General features: G+C 41.7%; 1 protein-coding gene across 3 annotated transcripts in view; it reads right to left on the bottom strand.

Moving 5' to 3' along the window:
- The window catches only part of efr3bb (EFR3 homolog Bb (S. cerevisiae)), a 66,424-nt gene extending 50,562 nt beyond the window's left edge, over positions 1 to 15,862 (bottom strand). The window contains exons 1-2 of one of the 3 annotated variants that reach the window (XM_029676400.2): positions 15,661 to 15,862; positions 14,846 to 14,995 (exon numbers count right to left, since the gene is read on the bottom strand). In XM_029676400.2, the coding sequence (XP_029532260.1) occupies positions 14,846 to 14,852 (7 nt within the window). In that variant the 5' untranslated portion in view covers positions 14,853 to 14,995; positions 15,661 to 15,862. Of the gene's footprint in view, positions 1 to 8,528; positions 9,004 to 13,392; positions 13,589 to 14,845; positions 14,996 to 15,660 lie in introns of those variants that run through there. The other 2 variants (XM_029676399.2, XM_029676401.2) reach the window with 2 other exon arrangements.
- Between the last annotated feature and the right edge of the window lie 3,821 nt (positions 15,863 to 19,683).

The raw sequence follows: 19,683 nt of genomic DNA, 5'->3' as shown, positions 1-19,683 counted from the left end.
TGGGACGCTAGCGTCCCACATACCCTAGAGAGGTTAACAAACTATAGTTTTGACAAGTCGGTTAGGATATCTACTATGTGCATGACACAAGTAATTTTTCCAACAATTGTTTACAGACAGATTATTTCACTGCATCACAATTCCAGTGGGTCAGAAGTTTACATACACTAAGTTGACTGTGTCTTTAAACAGCTTGGAAAATTCCAGAAAATTATGTCATGGCTTTAGAAGCTTCTGATAGGCTAATTGACATCATTTGAGTCAATTGGAGGTGTATCTGTGGATGTACTTCAAGGCATACCTTCAAACTCATTGCCTCTTTACTTGACATCATGGGAAAATCAAAAGAAATCAGCAAAGACCTCAGAAAAAACATTGTAGACCTCCACAAGTCTGGTTCATCCTTGGGAGCAAATTCAAGATGCCTGAATGTACCATGTTCATCTGTAAAAACAATAGTACACAAGTATAAACACCATGTACTCTGCTGCCTGTGACTGGAACGAACTGCAAAAATCGCTGAAGTTGGAGACTTTTATCTCCCTCACCAACTTCAAACATCAGCTATCCGAGCAGCTAACCGATCGCTGCAGCTGTACATAGTCTATTGGTAAATAGCCCACCCATTTTCACCTACCTCATTCCCATACTGTTTTTATACTGTTTTTTTTATTTATTTATTTACTTTTCTGCTCTTTTGCACACCAATATCTCTACCTGTACATGACCATCTGATCATTTATCACCCCAGTGTTAATCTGCAAAATTGTATTATTCGCCTACCTCCTCATGCCTTTTGCACACATTGTATATAGACTGCCCATTTTTTTCTACTGTGTTATTGACTTGTTAATTGTTTATTCCATGTGTAACTCTGTGTTGTCTGTTCACACTGCTATGCTTTATCTTGGCCAGGTCGCAGTTGCAAATGAGAACTTGTTCTCAACTAGCCTACCTGGTTAAATAAAGGTGAAATAAAAAAATATAAAAAAAAAAATGGGACCACGCAGCCGTCATACCGCTCAGGAAGGAGACACGGTCTGTCTCCTAGAGATGAACGTACTTTGCTGCGAAAAGTGCAAATCAATCCCAGAACAACAGCAAAGGACCTTGTGAAGATGCTGAAGGAAACCGGTACAAAAGTATCTATATCCACAGTAAAACGAGTCCTATATCGACATAACCTGAAAGGCCGCTCAGCAAGGGAGAAGCCACTGCTCCAAAACCACCATAAAAAAGCCAGACTACGGTTTGCAACTGCACATGAGGACAAAGATCGTACTTTTTGGAGAAATGTCCTCTGGTCTGATGAAACAAAAAATATAACTATTTGGCCATAATGACCTTGGTTATGTTTGGAGGAAAAGGGGGAGGCTTCAAGCCGAAGAACGCCATCCCAACCGTGAAGCTCGGGGGTGGCATCATCATGTTGTGGGGGTGGTTTGCCGCAGGAGGGACTGGTGCACTTCACATTATGTGGATATATAGAAAGAACATCTCAAGACATCAGTCAGGAAGTTAAAGCTTGGTCACAAATGGGTCTTCCAAATGGACCCCAAGCATATTTCTAACGTTGTGGCAAAATGGCTTAAGGACAACAAAGTCAAGGTATTGGATTGGCCATCACAAAGCCCTGTCCTCAATCATATGGAAAATTTGTGGGCAGAACTGAAAAAGCTTGTGCGAGCACAAAGGCCTACAAACCTGACTCCGTTACACCAGCTCTGTCAGGAGGAATGGGCCAAACTTCACCCAACTTATTGTGGGAAGCTTGTGAAAGGCTACCCAAAACGTTTGACCCAAGATAAACAATTTAAAGGCAATGCTACCAAATACTAATTGAGTGCATGTAAACTTCTGACCCACTGGGAATGTGATGAAAGAAATGAAAGCTGAAATAAATCACTCTACTATTATCATACATTTCACATTCTTAAAATAAAGTGGTGATCCTAACTGACCTAAGACGGGGAATCTTTACTAGGATTAAATGTCAGGAATTGTGAAAAACTGAGTTTAATGTATTTGGCTAAGGTGTACATAAACTTCCGACTTCAACTATATATATATATATATGTCAGTGCATTCTGATTCTGATAGGTTGTTGTGCTGGTAGTTATGCATACTCCTCATACTTTTCTCATTCGTGTGAGAAAGAGAGAGATTGAGGGGAGGTAGAGAGGAAGAGGGAGATAGAGAGAGCTGGAGAGGGGTTGAAAGAAGGATAGAGAGTGAGCAGGAACGAAGGAGACAAAAATAAACAAATGGAAGAAGAGAAAGAGAGACAAACCTAACCTAAAGAGAAATGCATGGACTTAGTACAGACAGGGAGGGAATGTCATCAACAGCTCTTCTCGTTGTCTTATCTGCACCTGCTGTCACAAAGCTGCTCTGTGTTTTTCCAAAGACACGTGGCCTGCAAATGTGAGCAATTATACCCTAGTCCCCATCAGCACTTTATCCTGCTATCAATATCAGGAAATAGAGAGCTTTTAAATCTTTCCATGGCTGTGCGTGTGCACGTACGTGCGTGTCTGGTCTCCCAAAGCCTTATCCATCTGCTACTTCAACAGAACTGCTACTCACTCACTGTGTGAGATTGATTGCACTCTGCTACGTGTACGTCTTTAAAATGTGTGTGTGTCTGAAGTCGACCATGTGAACTGGAGTGGAGCTGGAGCGGAGCGTGCCCAATTTGACTGGAGCGTGGAGCGAGATTCCCAAAGGATGGAGCCTCAAGGCCGCTCCAATTTCACTCCAGTAGAGCTCACTTCATGAGCTCAGGCATGCCCACCCCAGCACGCATTTGTAGTCTACTTGTGTGCTGCTATGGCCCCTTGCTTTAGCTACTGTCATGGAGTTCACTAAATATTTTCATAAAGAAACTGATAAAACACACAGGTGCTAAATCAAGGTGACTTACAAAGATGAGGGCCAAGAGCAAGAGAGGGAGTGCAGTGATGTAGTGTCCACAACTAAAGAATCATTGTGGAATCTGAAAAGACACTCATCAAATCAAATGTTATTTGTCACGAGCGCCGAATGCAACTGGTGTAGACTAGAGGTCGACCGATTAATTGTAATGGCTGATTAATTAGAGCCGATTTCAAGTTTTCATAACCATCAGAAAATCGGTACTTTTGGACGGCGACTTTGCCGATATATATATATATTTTTTACACCTTTATTTAACTAGGCAAGTCAGTTAACTTCTTATGGCTGGGGGGGAGTATTGAGTAGCTTGAATGAATAAGTTGCCCAAACTAAAACGGCCTGCTCCTCAGTCTCAGTTGCTAATATATGCATATTATTAGTAGTATTGAATAGAAAACACTCTAAAGTTTCCAAAACTGTCAAAATATTGTCTGAGTATAACAGAACTGATATTGCAGGCGAAACCCTGAGGAAAATCAAACCAGGAAATGGCTTCTATTTTGAAAACTCCATGTTCCATAGCCTGCCTTTGCTCCATTTAAAGGGATATCAACCAGATTCCTTTTCATACCGCTTCCTCAAGGTGTCAGTCTTTAGACATAGTTTCAGGCTTTTATTTAGAAAAATGAGCGATAACGATAACATTGAGTCTTTGTATGGCTGGGTGCCAGCAACGTTTTGTATGCGTAACAGAGTTTGGGCTGCCATTGCCTTTCCCTCTCCTACTGATAGACAGTTTTGGTTGATATATTATCAATTATATATTTTAAAAAACAACCTGAGGATTGATTATAAAAAACGTTTGACATGTTTCTGTGGATATTATGGAAACTATTTGGAATTTGTCATCGTTGTTGTGACCACTCTTTCCTGTGGATTTCTGAACATAACGCGCCAAACAAACGGAGGTATTTTGGATATAAAAATAATCTTTATGGAACAAAAGGAACATTTGTGGTGTAACTGGGAGTCTCGTGAGTGAAAACTTCCGAAGATCAAAGGTAAACGATTAATTTGATTGCTTTTCTGATTTTCGTGACCAAGCTACTTGATGCTAAGTGTACATAATGTTTTGTCGAGCGATCGATAAACTTACAAACGCTTGTATTGCTTTCGCTGTAAAGCATATTTTCAAAATCTGACACGACAGGTGGATTAACAAAAGGCTAAGCTGTGTTTTCCTATATTGCACTTGTGATTTCATGAATATAAATATTTTTAGTAATATTGTTTGAATGTGGCGCGATGCAATTCAGCGCTTGTTGATGACAATTATCCCGTTAACGGGATTGCAGCCATAACAAGTTAACAACACATTCTTACTTTCAATGACGGCCTAGGAACGGTGGGTTAACTGCCTTGTTCAGGGGCAGAATGACAGATTTTTACCTTGTCAGCTCAGACTTGGAGTAGTTGTTCCCCTTGCTCTGCATGGGTAACGCTGCTTCGAGGGTGGCCCAAAAAAATTGATCTCTGAAATGTTTAGTTAATTTTCGTTCTATTATCTGTTTAACATAATAGATTTTGGTCCAATAGGCCTGGCCCATTCCCACGTTCAAGAAGCTTTCCGTTTTGATTAGGTTTTGCCTAAACTTTTGCCTAAAAACCTTTAGGCCTACGTATAATTATTATGTATTTTTTTCCTTCTCCGCATCTCTGCCCAGAAAAAGGGTGTTTAGCATCCCCAGTGACTCTGCCAGTGTAGAGAGGATATTCTCCACTGCTTGCCTGCTCGCCAGACACCATTGCATGAGCATGAAGCCACTGACTGGCCAAACTCGTGTTTCTAAAGATGAATTCAAAAAAGGCACTAAGTAATTTTTTTGTTTAACTTGTATTTAATTCTAAGTCACAGCGTACAGTATATGCACAATTTATAGAATTATTTAATACAATGAAATGTTGTTTAAATGCTGTGCGCTTTAGGTCCCTACCAGCCTATTGTTTCGCACTCGCAAATGCTTCAATGTATTTCTTTGCAGGCTATAGCCTTGAAAGAATAGACAGACAATTTATTTTCATTCCTTAGGCCCCCTGTCTGGCTCCTGACCAATTTAGAGTGTTTATATGCGGTTTAATATGACATGTAGCCAATTTGAAATGATGTTCGCTTCTTAAAAATGCACCTTTTTCATGTTTATTCAAATACTTTTCATTCATATCCACATGGTTTGGTTTCAATACTTAAATCAACTGGTAGGTCCAGGTAGTCACAAAAATAGATGGGTGTTGGTTAACCTGCGATTTTAATGAATGGAGCAAAAAAGAAATCCTGTGAGTTTCTTTTCCTGTGAGAGTGGAACGGTTTTTAGCAGAGCAGTAGGAAAGGACATGGAGCACCAGAGCAGAGCAATGAGCGGGATTTCCAACCGCTCACATGGTCTGGTGTGAAGTGTGTGTGTGTGTGTGTGTGTATGTGTGGCAGGCCCATGTCCTGAGAAGTATCGTGACCAAATGATGTCATCACACACTCCCTACCTACTGTGCTCAGCACGCTACACTGTAACCAGTACATACTGCAAAAATAATCCAGCACATTATTGTATGCTACATGCACAGCAATCATATACACTCTGTACTCTGCTCACCATGATGGTTAAAAGCGGGGAGCCTTCAGGGCCATTACATAAGGGGGTAGAGAGAGAGAGAGAGACACACACACACCACTTCTTGCTATTTTTATCAGCACAGAGAGCAACCAAACGTCACTAAATCTACAGCCCCACCCAGACACAGACCAAGTAGAGGAGAGTATAATGGTCTGTAGCTCCAGTCTCTGTTAAGGTCATTAATAGGAAATAGAGACAGAGTACCATTGAGTGCCACTCAGGCCACACAGACAGACACAGAAACAAGAGAGCCTCAGTCACCGTTTGACATAGACTTCCGTGTGACTTTTGACATTAAATCGATCAAAGTCTGCTGCTGGAAAAACTTGTGTTATGGTGTTACACCCACTGCTATTGTGGATAAAGAGTTACTTGTCTAACAGAAGACAAGAGGGTGTTCTTTAATGGAAGCCTCTCAAATATAATCCAGTTAGAATTGGGAATTCCCCGGGGCAGCTGTTTATGTCCCTTTCTTTTTAAATGTTTTACTAATGACATGCCACTGACTTTGAGTAAAGCCAGAGTATCTATGTATGTGGATGACTCAACATTATACACGTCAGCTACTACAGCGACTGAAATGACTGCAACACTCAAAGAGCTGCAGTTAGTTTCAGAGTGGGTGGCAAGGAATAAGTTAGCCCTAAATATTTCTAAAACTAAAAGCATTGTATTTGGAACAAAACTCACTAAACCCTTAAACCTCAAATAAATAAATGTGGAAATTGAGATGACTAAACTGCTTGGAGTAACCCTAGATTGTAAACAGTCATGGTCAAAATATATTGATGCAGTAGTAGCTAAGATAGGGATAAGTCTGTCTATAATAAAGCGATGCTCTGCCTTCTTAACAACACTATCAACAAGGCAGGTTCTACAGGCCCTGGATTTGTCGCACCTTGCCTACTGTTCAGTCGTGTGGTCAGGTGACACAAAAAAAGGACTTAGCCAATTGCAATTGGCAGCACGGCTGGCCCTTGGATGTTCACAGAGAGCTAATAATATGCATGTCAATCTCTCCTGGCTGAATGTTGCGGAGAGAATCTTCATCACTACTTTTATTTCTGAGAGGTATTGACATGTTGAATGGGCCGAGCTGTCTCTCTAAACTACTGGCACACAACTCGGACACCATGCATACCCAACAAGAGGTCTTTTCACAGTCCCCAAGTCCAGAACAGACTATGGGAGGCACACAGGACAACATGGAACTCTATTCCACATCAAGTAACTGACGCAAGCAGTACATTTAGATATTAAAAAAACCTAATGGAACAGAGGGGACTGTGAAGCAACACAAACATTGGAGCACACACACACACGGGTTTAGTGCTGTAGATATGTGGTAGAGTAGGGACCTGAGGGCACCCAGTGTGTTGTGAAATCTGTGAATGCATTGTAATGTTTTTAAAATTGTATAAACTGCCTTAATTGTGCTGGACCCCAGTAAGAGTAGCTGCTGCTTTGGTAGCAGCTAATGGGGATCCATAATAAATGCAACATGCTATCACTAGCAGACATTTCCACAGCCAAACACACACACACACGATCGTAAAGAAGATCACGGAACATACTGCACACCTCCAATTCATTGAACGTGTCAAATGCTGTGTGGGTGAGAGAAAACATGCTGGATGAGCACAGCTGAACACGACACAATATCATTAGGCTATATGTACGTCATTCATCATACCTCAGTTAAACTATGTACCTTCGGACCTGCATGAACATGATCAATACAGATCTATAGTGTACAGTAATGCACTGAACTGAATGTGAGCTCAAAGACTCGGCATGTGGCATTCATACCACAGCTGAATGAATGGCAGCATATTGAAGCACTAATGGAAAGAATGAAAAACATCCTGTATTAGCTAAATTAACAGTGGATAGCCATTCATTTAGCTAATGGACCAACATCAATACAGTGATTTATCTCAATAAACAACAGCCTCCTGGAACATAACAACCTCCACACACACACGTCAATAGCCAGTGTGTGTGGTTGAACAGCAAAATTATATATTAGCAGTACAGCTAGTAGGGCATGGAAATTGCCAGGGACCTAAAGATTCGATATTATCATGATACGATATGTATTGTGATTCTCATGATTCTATATGTATCGCAATTATTGCGATTCGATGTTCCAAACACATTGCTCACCATGTCTGTTGCAGAGGGACAAGAGAGCATGAGAAAACAAGTTGTATTCATCAGTCAGGGAAATACATAAAAGTGCAAACTATTTCAAAAGAAGATGGAGAACAAGCTCTAGGATGAATAATACCAGAGTTTTGGCGCAGGTCCAGCAGACTAGCGCTAGCTAGCGCTCATATACATATATTTTTTATTAGATTTTTTTAATCAATACTTGGAGTCAAAGTACCAATATAATATTGTCCAAAAAGAATATTGCGATAGGTAACTATGCATTTTTTCCCTGATCATTCAGCAGGGTTGACTGTGTTAGGCTATTACACACACACATGTATTAGGCTAGTGCATTAAGAGTGTGTATCACACACATGTATTAGGCTAGTGCAATAAGAGTGTGTATTACACACACATATTGATGTGCCCACACAAACATGTCAATATACCATAGAGGACCAGCAGACGTATACAACTTCAGGGACAGTATAAGAAGATGACGATAAGCAGCAACTTACATAGTTCACCTAGAACGTACATGATCAGACACAGCTGGACACCTCTTCAGTACCACCACAACACTACAGTTAACGCTATTAGAGTACCATATTTTATACGGTTCCATATGCATACAAGTCACATACAAGTCACATACTAGTCTACATGCATAAAATATCATACAGACTGTCCAGAGCAGTGACCATCACTGGGACGATAAGAAACCATGGATTTTAGAGAATGTAGGAAAACTGGCTCAACGGAGGACGATTTACATTGCGCAGGAGCACACACACACACACAGAGAGAGAAAAGGATACTTAGCATTCTTACCATACATCGATCACGATGCTGACGCGTTTCACTATCTGCCTGCAGCTTCTCTGATGCGGTCACGGATAGTCACACGCACACACACACACACTGCTGTGCAAACAAGACACCGAAAAATACACACACACAGTGTTCTTTGGGATTAATACATATGTGCACGGTCATATACACACACAGTCTTGTAGGCACACAAGCTTGCTCCCTGCAATAAAAATGCACACACACATACGCACGCATGTACGAGAAGGCTGACAGACAGCATCAGCGAGAAGCGTGTTGCGATGACCTTGGATTTTCCCGTTTGCGCTCCCAATCGCTCAGTCTCAAGAGAATGACGCTGATTCACACACACGCACACACACCTCCCATCCAATCACAATTCACACACAAGAGAGGGAAAGAGAGAGAGAGAGAGGGGTGGGGGGGACAGCTCTGCACCTACAGGGGCTGTGAGGAAGAAACCCTCCACCCACTCACTCTTCAGCTCCCTTGCTCTCCCTCGCTCCCTCTCTCCACCCTCTGCCTGCATCACCCCATCCACCATCAGTCTTCCCATTTCCTCATTTACAGAAACCCAGCATAAAACCCCAAAGAGCAAGCAATGCAAATGTAGAAGCAACGCAGATAGTCTATTATTGAACATGCAACTCCTGTAATGATGCCGCTAATAAAACGTCATTTTCAAACATTTACCAAAACGCAATTCTCAGGAAAACACAGTTGTAAACAGAACACCTAACGCGAGCGGTTCTGGGATAGAGATGAACATCTCCATTAGAAAATCCCTTAGGGATCTCATAGCAACAATTAGGATGGGTTGCTAATATGACTAGGATTGTGCCTTTGGCTTCTGGACAACGTAAGAAAGTTTATATGAAAACCAATCAATTTTATTTTTAGAATAATTGCTTCCACGTTTCTATGGTTGGATTTTGACTAGACTACTTTGAAGCAAGGTAAGACAGGCCTCATAATTTGAAGTAAAGTAAAGCGTCCAGGTTTCAGACAATTATACTGCCTCAAGCTGACATTGTAGTGGTTGGTGACGCGCTGACTGCCTGCCTATCATTGTCTATAACCCATGGCGCTCTTTAATTACGAGTTCAGATAGAGAAATAAAAATAGTAGCACTTTTTAAATTGTGGCCATCAAAACAGTAAACACGGGATTGCATTTAGAATTGTTATTTGTTGCGCATTGACTGGGCTTATAAAAGCACGTTTTACTCAATTACCAGCTTTTTGAGGAGCTACTCTCACGCTGTCTGACATGTGGTAGGCTATATTTCACTCCTCAAACTAGGCTCTGCATGCTGTGTGTGTGTGATTAACAAAATACATGAAGACTAGGGATGCACGATATATCGGTGAAAATGTCGAAATCGGACGATATTAGCTAAAAATGCCAACATCAGTATCGGCCGATGTCAAGTTTAATGCCCCGATGTGCAAAACCAATGTCAAAGCTGACGTGCATACCTATAGAACAGCATATAAAATTTTGCGCTGTGTGTGCAACACAGCATTCCTAACCTAGCCCACAATGTCTGCTGTGTGGATCGAGCAGTCAACAAGTCGAGGGGTCATTTGAAAGAGGAACAAAATTTCAGCGAGCCAACTCAAAGGTGAAATCGATTAAAGCCAAGATAATGGAATACATTGCGCTTGACAATCTACCGTTCTCTGTCGTGGGTGATGTTGGCTTTCACCGACTGGTCGAGCCCCGGTACACACCACCAAGTGCGCTATGTTTCAGATGTTGCCCTACCGGAGTTACACAGTAATAGCGTCACTGCTATTAGCTTCATGACATACAGTGGGGGGGGGGAGTATTTAGTCAGCCACCAATTGTGCAAGTTCTCCCACTTAAAAAGATGAGAGAGGCCTGTTATTATCATCATAGGTACACTTCAATTATGACAGACAAAATGAGAAAAAAATCCAGAAAATCACATTGTAGGATTTTTAATGAATTTATTTGCAAATTATGGTGGAAAATAATTATTTGGTCAATAACAAAAGTTTCTCAATACTTTGTTATATACCCTTTGTTGGCAATGACAGAGGTCAAACATTTCCTGTAAGTCTTCACAAGGTTTTCACACACGGTTGCTGGTATTTTGGCCCATTCCTCCATGCAGATCTCCTCTAGAGCAGTGATGTTTTGGGGCTGTTGCTGGGCAACACAGACTTTCAACTCCCTCAAAAGATTTTCTATGGGGTTGAGATCTGGAGACTGGCTAGGGCCACTCCAGGACCTTGAAATGCTTCTTATGAAGCCATTCCTTCGTTGCCCGGGCGGTGTGTTTGGGATCATTGTCATGCTGAACGACCCAGCCACAGTTCATCTTCAATGACCTTGCTGATGGAAGGAGGTTTTCACTCAAAATCTCACGATACATGGCCCCATTCATTCTTTCCTTTACACGGATCAGTCGTCCTGGTCCCTTTGCAGAAAAACAGCCCCAAAGCAGGATGTTTCCACCCCCATGCTTCACAGTAGGTATGGTGTTCTTTGGATGCAACTCAGCATTCTTTGTCCTCCAAACACAACGAGTTGAGTTTTTACCAAAAAGTTATATTTTGGTTTCATCTGACCATATTACATTCTCCCAATCTTCTTCTGGATCATCCAAATGCTCTCTAGCAAACTTCAGACAGGCCTGGACATGTACTGGCTTAAGCAGGGGGACACGTCTGGCACTGCAGGATTTGAGTCCCTGGCGGCGTAGTGTGTTACTGATGGTAGGCTTTGTTACTTTGGTCCCAGCTCTCTGCAGGTCATTCACTAGGTCCCCCCGTGTGGTTCTGTGATTTTTGCTCACCGTTCTTGTGATCATTTTGACCCCACGGGGTGAGATCTTGCGTGGAGCCCCAGATCGAGGGAGATTATCAGTGGTCTTGTATGTCTTCCATTTCCTAATAATTGCTCCCACAGTTGATTTCTTCAAACCAAGCTGCATATCTATTGCAGATTCAGTCTTCCCAACCTGGTGCAGGTCTACAATTTTGTTTCTGGTGTCCTTTGACAGCTCTTTGGTCTTGGCCATAGTGGAGTTTGGAGTGTGACTGTTTGAGGTTGTGGACAGGTGTCTTTTGTACTGATAACAAGTTCAAACAAGTGCCATTAATACAGGTAATGAGTGGAGGACAGAGGAGCCTCTTAAAGAAGAAGTTACAGGTCTGTGAGAGCCAGAAATCTTGCTTGTTTGTAGGTGACCAAATACTTATTTTCCACAATAATTTGCAAATAGATTCATAAAAAATCTTACAATGTGATTTTCTGGATTTTTTTTTCTCATTTTGTCTGTGTACCTATGATGAAAATTACAGGCCTCATCTTTTTAAGTGGGAGAACTTGCACAATTGGTGGCTGACTAAATACTTTTTTGCCCCACTGTACATACTAAGGAATTCCATTTGTGTTTTTGCGTGTCAAAAAATAAACAGTAGCACTGTCAAAGCTGTACAAAGAAAGTCTGCAAAAAAGCAACACCGGCCACGAACGATGTGTTTATAATACTGCGTTTGTAATAAAGCATAATTTGTTTGACCGCAACTCCTGGGGTAGCTAGCTTTAGCTTGGTACCTAGCTAGCACCAATATAACCAGCCTGAAAACAATGACCAGTAGAATCTTGCAGTCATTTTCATTATTCTTAGCAATGATTTAGGAATCCTGCAATGATTTAAGAATACGTAAATACCAACAAAATTACTTTTTCGTCAGTGTGGTGTAACCTTAATTTAACTAGGCAAGTCAGTTAAGAACAAATTCCTATTTACAATGATGGGCCGGACGAAGCTGGGCCAATTGTGCGCCGCACTATGGGACTCCCAATCACGGCCGGATGTGATACAGCCTGGATTCAAACCAGGGACTATAGTGACGCCTCTTGCACTGAGATGCAGTGCCTTAGATCGCTGGGTCCGTGTGTGTGTTAACTATACTAGAATGCTTAAAAGGCCATTAAAATTGTGAATAGCGGTATTGTTTTTTTTGGCAAGGCTATTGGTCAAAAACGTCATATTGGTGCATCCCTAATGAGGACTAATGAAAATACACATTTGCCTATTTAATTCCACTAAATTAACCTATAGACCGATAAGCATGACCAATCAAATGTATTTTGGGCGGTTAACCGATTAACATGCTTTTTACATTTATATCACAAACCATTTTTTTGAAAATCAATATGATGAAAGTGGCCATTTTAAGCCTTTGAAGACCTACAGCATAGTCCTTATAGTGTGCCCTCAAATATGGAGTGTCTAGATTCTGAAATACTATTTTTCAAATACATTAGTATGAATGTCTCAAAACGACCCTTTTTGATATTTTTTTTACATTATATTGTTTGAAACAATATACTCTTCAGACACACAACATTTCCAGAGTTGCTCTCTGGTTCTTTTAATGATATGACCCATTTTTCTTTTACATAGAAATATATATTATAGGTTATAAACCAATCACAGCCCTGCTTTAGGATTGTACATTCAGCAAACCACCAGCACAGGGAGTTCCCTTTGAATCCATTTACCATTCACTGTGTTGGTGGTGCTCATAAAATGGATCAGAACTTCAAAATTAGCAGAGCACCCACTATGGAAATGTGATGTACTTGTAGAGTATACTGTTCCAAACAATACGTCTTAAGATGAACAGATTCAAAAAGGGTAATTGAGATATTAATATTGTACTTTTTTTTTTTTTTTAACTGCACAGGTAAACAAGTGTGAGTGTGGAAAAATTCTGAGCCACAGTGAAACAAAAAGACAGTTGTAGGAAGAGAGAAGTGGGAAGAAACTAGAGGAACAGAGAAACAGACACAGAGAGTGCGAGGTGGAGATGGGACCTCTTACCCCTGCCAACGCGATGATCCAGGAGGAAACGACAGTCCAGTGTCAGCCTCCGAGAGGCCGGGACATCGGGCACTGGCAGGGGCATGGTGGGTACACACACACACACACACCGGCTCACACACACTCAAGCACACAGCTAGTCTCTCACACACAGAAGCAAATTCTCGCACAAAAACACACACTGATACGCTGGAACACATACAAACATAGGCTAGGCTATATAAAATTAAGTTCCAATGACAAGACAAAAAAATTACTCTCTAGTCTTGCATACAAATCAGTCCTGTCGTAAATCTACACAACCGCTCAGAGCCTCAAACAAGCCTGTAGTGTCACTGACAACACTAACTAAAGACTGTTCATTTCTTAACACAGAAACACACATATCCATAACCCACCTTGTCAAATCCTTAACACATGGATTGACCACTAACAACACGCCCTTCACACATACGCACCAGCTTAAACCTCAGCAACAAAACACCACACACACACCCTCCATACAGCTCCAACCAATGTGAAGAATTTCACAGACACACACTCACACAGCCCTTATGGCCTCTGCCGAAGACAACTTGTGTCTCCCTCAGAGTCTCTGTCCTGTGTTTCTTCTTCAGCTAGTGGAGGAGCTAACAGAGAACAGCCTGGGTGCCTTGGCTTTCAGTGCACTATGAGATTAGCGATTAGCCCCTTCTATAGCTGCTCTGCCTCCCTTTCTATCCCTCTCTCATTAATAAACATCTCACTAACACAATGGGCTTCACTATCCACCCTCTGTCTCTCTGTGTGAGAAAGAGAGGGAGGGAGAGAGAGAACAAGCTGCATTGCTTGCTGTTTGGGGTTTTAGGATGGGTTTCTGTATAGCACTGTGACATCTGCTGATAAAAAAAATGAGGCCCTTTTTACATTTAACTAGGCAAGTCAGTTAAGAACAAATTATTATTTACAATGACGGCCTACAGGGGAAAAGTGGGTTAACTGCCTTGTTCAGGGACAGAACGACATATTTTTACCTTGTCAGCTCGGGGATTCGAACTAGCAACCTTTTGGTTGGCCCAATGCTCTAACCACTGGGCTACCTGCTGCCCCTCTAATAAATAAATTTGATTGACTGATCAGAGAGGCAGCCTTTCAACTACTTGGCGAGAGGTTTGCCAGCAGACACCAACGCTGGGGAAACGTCTGTTTGATGTATTTTTTCATACACTGAACCTGGACACACTCAAGACACAAATACATACACACTAGTACTAGTACACAGACAACCTATCACATAAGAGGGACAGGGGCACCTCCTTGAGTGATTCACTGAAGACTTTGATTAAGCAGCTCAGGGACTTTTCAGCCTCTGCAGCAGTTCAGCTTAGAAATGACCTCCACTGCATTCAGGATGCATAACCCTCTTGTGTACTACAGTATTAAAGCTATTGGGGAAATTGCAGATATTGCTTACCTGTCATATTCAATATTCGTCACCAGGCGTCGTTGTTCTCTACGAGCTGGTTCTGTCTAATCCAGTGTAGAGGTTTAGTTGGGAGAGACCCCCAAAGTAATGCTTTTCCGGGGGCAGACACAAAAGGAAAACCGCAGGATATCCTTAGGCCTGTGAAAAATGTTGTTAGGTTAGCTTGTAGCTAGGTTGTACAGTTGGCACATTAGGCAACTACTGTAAGCAAATTATTGTTAAACATTGGCTAGATGACAATCTGCCTTCTGTCTCTGTTCATAGGCTGTTTATACATGCAAATTCTCACTGATGAACTGTCAGCTAAGCTAGCTAACTGGTAACGTTAACCCATGTGTAGCTAGCTAGCATTTTAACAAGTAGGCTGGCCAGCTAGCTAGATTATGATTAACTATAACCAACCACTTTATTAGCTAGCTATCTGACAGCATATTCGCTTGCAAAACAATTAACGTGAGATAGCTAACATATATTGACACATACGCTAGCTAGATGCTGCTGCTAGCCATCATTTGTCAGTTAGCTAATAATTTCCCCTCTTAACACCAAGTAACTAGTTAATATCAAAGACAATACAGTAGGTTTGGAAACTCTGCTAATATTGTTAACGTCAATTTGCAAGCACCACGTTATTTTAGCAGTAGTTTGCTTAGCTTGCCACAACAAGCTGTTGTTTGGTTAGCTAGGTAACGTTAGCTATTTAATAACGTTAGCTGGTTAATAACATTAGCTCGAGCTGGCTCATTGAATCACTCAAAGACAACTACAATTGTGAATGAAGAAGTGGTCGCAAACGCTATTACCGTGGGTTGACTTGAGATTATGAAATTGATGATTCGCCGAAAAGTATCCCTAACTTGCTGTCCAGCTGCGTTGTCTATCTTGCTAGCTAGCTACCGTCTTAAACCCCCCGTAGCCTGAATTTGAAGAAGGGTCCACCCAGTTCATCGTGTCAAAGTGTTCAGTCAGATTCTCTCCCGTCCTTTCCCCAAAACGCTACGCACGCTCGAGCTTACTGTGCAAGAACAACGTGCACTTATTGGAGCAGTATCCTCGACATTCTTGACAGATGTTTTGAAGCCATAAATGGCTTTTTACAACAAAAGTGTAAGCTACATTGATAATAATGTAGATATTTAGCTAGCTGTATTATCCTGCAGCCTAACTAAGCATATTATTCGTTAGCTTTTTCTTGAACTTCTATAATTGTCTATCATAATATTTAGGATAAGAAAAATGCAATTGCATTAGTTAATATAATATGTATTTGTGCTGAACCAATAAAATGTGTATATGTCTGACTATGGAATGAATACTGAAGTACTGTATCTTCACTGGACCTTGGATGATGCACCACCTCACTAACGGTACCATGATTGTTATTCCAGCTGGGGGCAGTAGTGGGTTCATCTGCTGCTACTGCTGCTCCTGCCCTCTGCTTCTTATTCTTTCGCTTAATAGCGTTTGCAACAATTATATGTTCATTCCGCCACCTACCGTACAGGTGGATAATAAGGATCCAAAAAGGAAAAAAATGCGGGGTAAAAATATCGAATACATTTTTTAAAATTCCATACAAACTATCAGTAACGAAATGTTAATTCATCTAAATCAGCCTGCTTTTCAGTTTTAATCAGGTCCCTACACAGGCTCAGGATCCTGGGATGGCGGGTGTAATATTTGTGTTTTGGAGAAAATTACAGGGAGTAATTACCTGGAGACGGGAGTACAGTTTATTGTCGTTTAGTAAGAACATTTCGTGCCCTACAGCTCCCGGGCCAATAGCGCGCATGTGCACTTCTATTAGGCGTTGTAACATAATACTGCCTTAATACATTACTGCTTAGTAACAGCATAGTAACTAATATAGACAGATATAGATAACCAATACTACACTCCTCCCCCATAGCTTTTAACTTCCAGAGAACAAGGGAAATACTAATGTAATATCTGAACAATGCATTCATAAGCATTTCTCAACTACTGGGTTGAAGCAGATTTTCCAGAGCCCAGCACAAATCCAGGGGATTATTCTACCCGGAAGATGGATTCTGTACTAATAACTAGCCCAGGTAATGTCCTTTTTCTTTCCTTTTATTAAAATGAAGGTTAAATTTTTAAAAATTAAAAGTGTTTGTTTGTTTTACTGTTCGTTACCTCCTGAAATAGCTCAATTCACAGTTCAAGCTTTTGAGGTGCCCTTCGCTGTCGAACAGGATATCTCCGCTCCTCCTGGGCTTCCGGTGGTGGGCCAGGTTCGGGTGGAAGGTCAGGCTCTGTCTCCCCCATATGTCCACAGTCAGGAGAATAGTCCTGGGGGGTCATTGTTGTTCTTGTTCTCTCGGCATGTCTCTGCTAGGGCGTTGGACCATAGCCGATGACCCACATGAACGTCGACATAGCGATGATCAACTTGGACTTGGTAAGTCAAGGGTCCTCTGCGTTGCAAGATTCCACAGGCACTTGGTGTGTCTTAAGTCACATACCATCACCCTCTCTCCCTCTTTGAAATCTCTGACTGTCTTTGTGTCTGTCATGAGCTTTCTTCTGCTATATCTGGTGCTTTGCCACACTGTTTGACGAGTCTGGGTTCAACAATGTCAGACGGGTACGTGGTTGAAGTTTCAGAAAGAGTTCAGCTGGTGTACGTTCTGTTACTTTGTCTGGTGTGTTACGGTAAGTAAACAGGAAATGGGGAAGTCTTTGGTGGGTGGGCACAGACTGATCCTCGAGTCTAGTCCAGGCCTTCTTAAAGTTTTGCACGGCTCTCTCCGCTGCCCCGTTTGATGCCAGATGGTAAGGTGGTGACAGGATGTGCCTTACTCTGTTGTTCTTGAGAAACATTTTGAAATATTTCGCTGTGAAAGGTGGGCCTTCGTCCGAGACAAGCTCCTTGACTAGTCCAAAGTATGCGAACAGGTGTCTGAGAAGATTGACGATCTTCTCAGACACCTGAGAGGGACACAAACGCTGGTTGACTTGACAAACAGACACACAGAGAACACAGGTATAAATGCACAGGGGATAATTGGGAAGATGGGCGACACCTGGAGGGGGGTGGAGACAATCACAAAGACAGGTGAAATAGATCAGGGTGTGACACTTGCTTGTTTTATTTGAATTAGTACATTTGTTTTATTTCCTCTTTCCACCAGATGATATAGTCCAGGCAAAAGCCAGTTGTTAGTTCTTAGGTTTTGAAGTCTCTAACCAAACAGCCTAGTATTTAATTATTTTTTGATGTTTTTACAGTCGTTCAATCTATTCATTCCACGTTGGTATGCTAAACAAATCATTGGCATCTAGCTAGCTAGCAAGCAGAGTTTCAATGATGACAAGAGACAAAAACTTCAATACATGATGATTTAATAAATAATTTATAAATAGGCAAAAACCAGCTGATTGTCAAGTTGATAAAGTTATGGAGAATGGCTAGGCTAATGTTTCTTGGCTTTGCTAGTTAGCTAGCCAACTAACGTTAAATCTAACCCACAATCACGTCAAGCAGCTGAAATTAAGTAAAACTACAGTATGTGCATTTTCATTTGTTTTACCTTTGTTTTTATGTTTTACCTTTGTTTTAATATATTGTCCTTTCTTTTAATATATCTAATATAATGATCCTAATAAATTAATTTGCCGTGCCCAGAGAAGCTGTCAGTCTTGTCACTTTCATACGCAAGGCACAGTGGAGATCAAAAAATTTATTGCAACATGTTGCACAGGTCAGACAGGCACACAGCGAGGGTACAAATCAAAGAGCTAGGCAAGATGCATGGGGAAATAATGTATATTTCCCCAAGTCCAGTGACTTCCGGCGCCGACTGAGATGGCCGCCTCGCTTCGCGTTCCTAGGAAACTATGCAGTTTTTTGTTTTTTTACGTGTTATTTCTTACATTAGTACCCCAGGTCATCTTAGGTTTCATTACATACAGTCGAGAAGAACTACTGAATATAAGATCAGCGCCAACTCACCATCAGTACGACCAAGAATATGTTTTCCGCGACGCGGATCCGGTGTTCTGCCTTTACAAACAGGACAACGGAATGGATCGCATGCAGCGACCCAAGGAAACGACTCCGAAAAAGAGGGAAACGAGGCGGTGTTCTGGTCAGACTCCGAAAAAGGGCACATCGCGCACCACTCCCCAGCATTCTTCTTGCCAATGTCCAGTCTCTTGACAACAAGGTTGACGAAATCCGAGCAAGGGTAGCATTCCAGAGGGACATCAGAGACTGCAACATTCTCTGCTTCACAGAAACATGGCTTACTGGGAAGACGCTATCCGAGGCAGTGCAGCCAACGGGTTTCTCCACGCATCGCGCGGACAGAAACAAACATCTTTCTGGTAAGAAGAGTGGCGGGGGCGTATGCCTCATGACTAACGAGACATGGTGTGATGAAGGAAACATACAGGAACTCAAATCCTTCTGTTCACCTGATTTAGAATTCCTCACAATCAAATGTAGACCGCATTATCTTCCAAGAGAATTCTCCTCGATTATAATCACAGCCGTATATATCCCCCCCCCAAGCAGACACATCGATGGCTCTGAACGAACTTTATTTAACTCTTTGCAAACTGGAAACCATTTATCCGGAGGCTGCATTCATTGTAGCTGGGGATTTTAACAAAGCTAATCTGAAAACAAGACTCCCTAAATTTTACCAGCATATCGATTGCGCAACCAGGGGTGGTAAAACCTTGGATCATTGTTACTCTAACTTCCGCGACGCATATAAGGCCCTGCCCCGCCCCCTTTCGGAAAAGCTGACCACGACTCCATTTTGCTGATCCCTGCCTACAGGCAGAAACTAAAACAA

This window comes from Oncorhynchus nerka, linkage group LG13 (genome assembly GCF_034236695.1).
Source record: "Oncorhynchus nerka isolate Pitt River linkage group LG13, Oner_Uvic_2.0, whole genome shotgun sequence".
Taxonomy (NCBI): domain Eukaryota; kingdom Metazoa; phylum Chordata; class Actinopteri; order Salmoniformes; family Salmonidae; genus Oncorhynchus; species Oncorhynchus nerka.
This window is presented reverse-complemented; position numbering and strand designations above follow the sequence as displayed.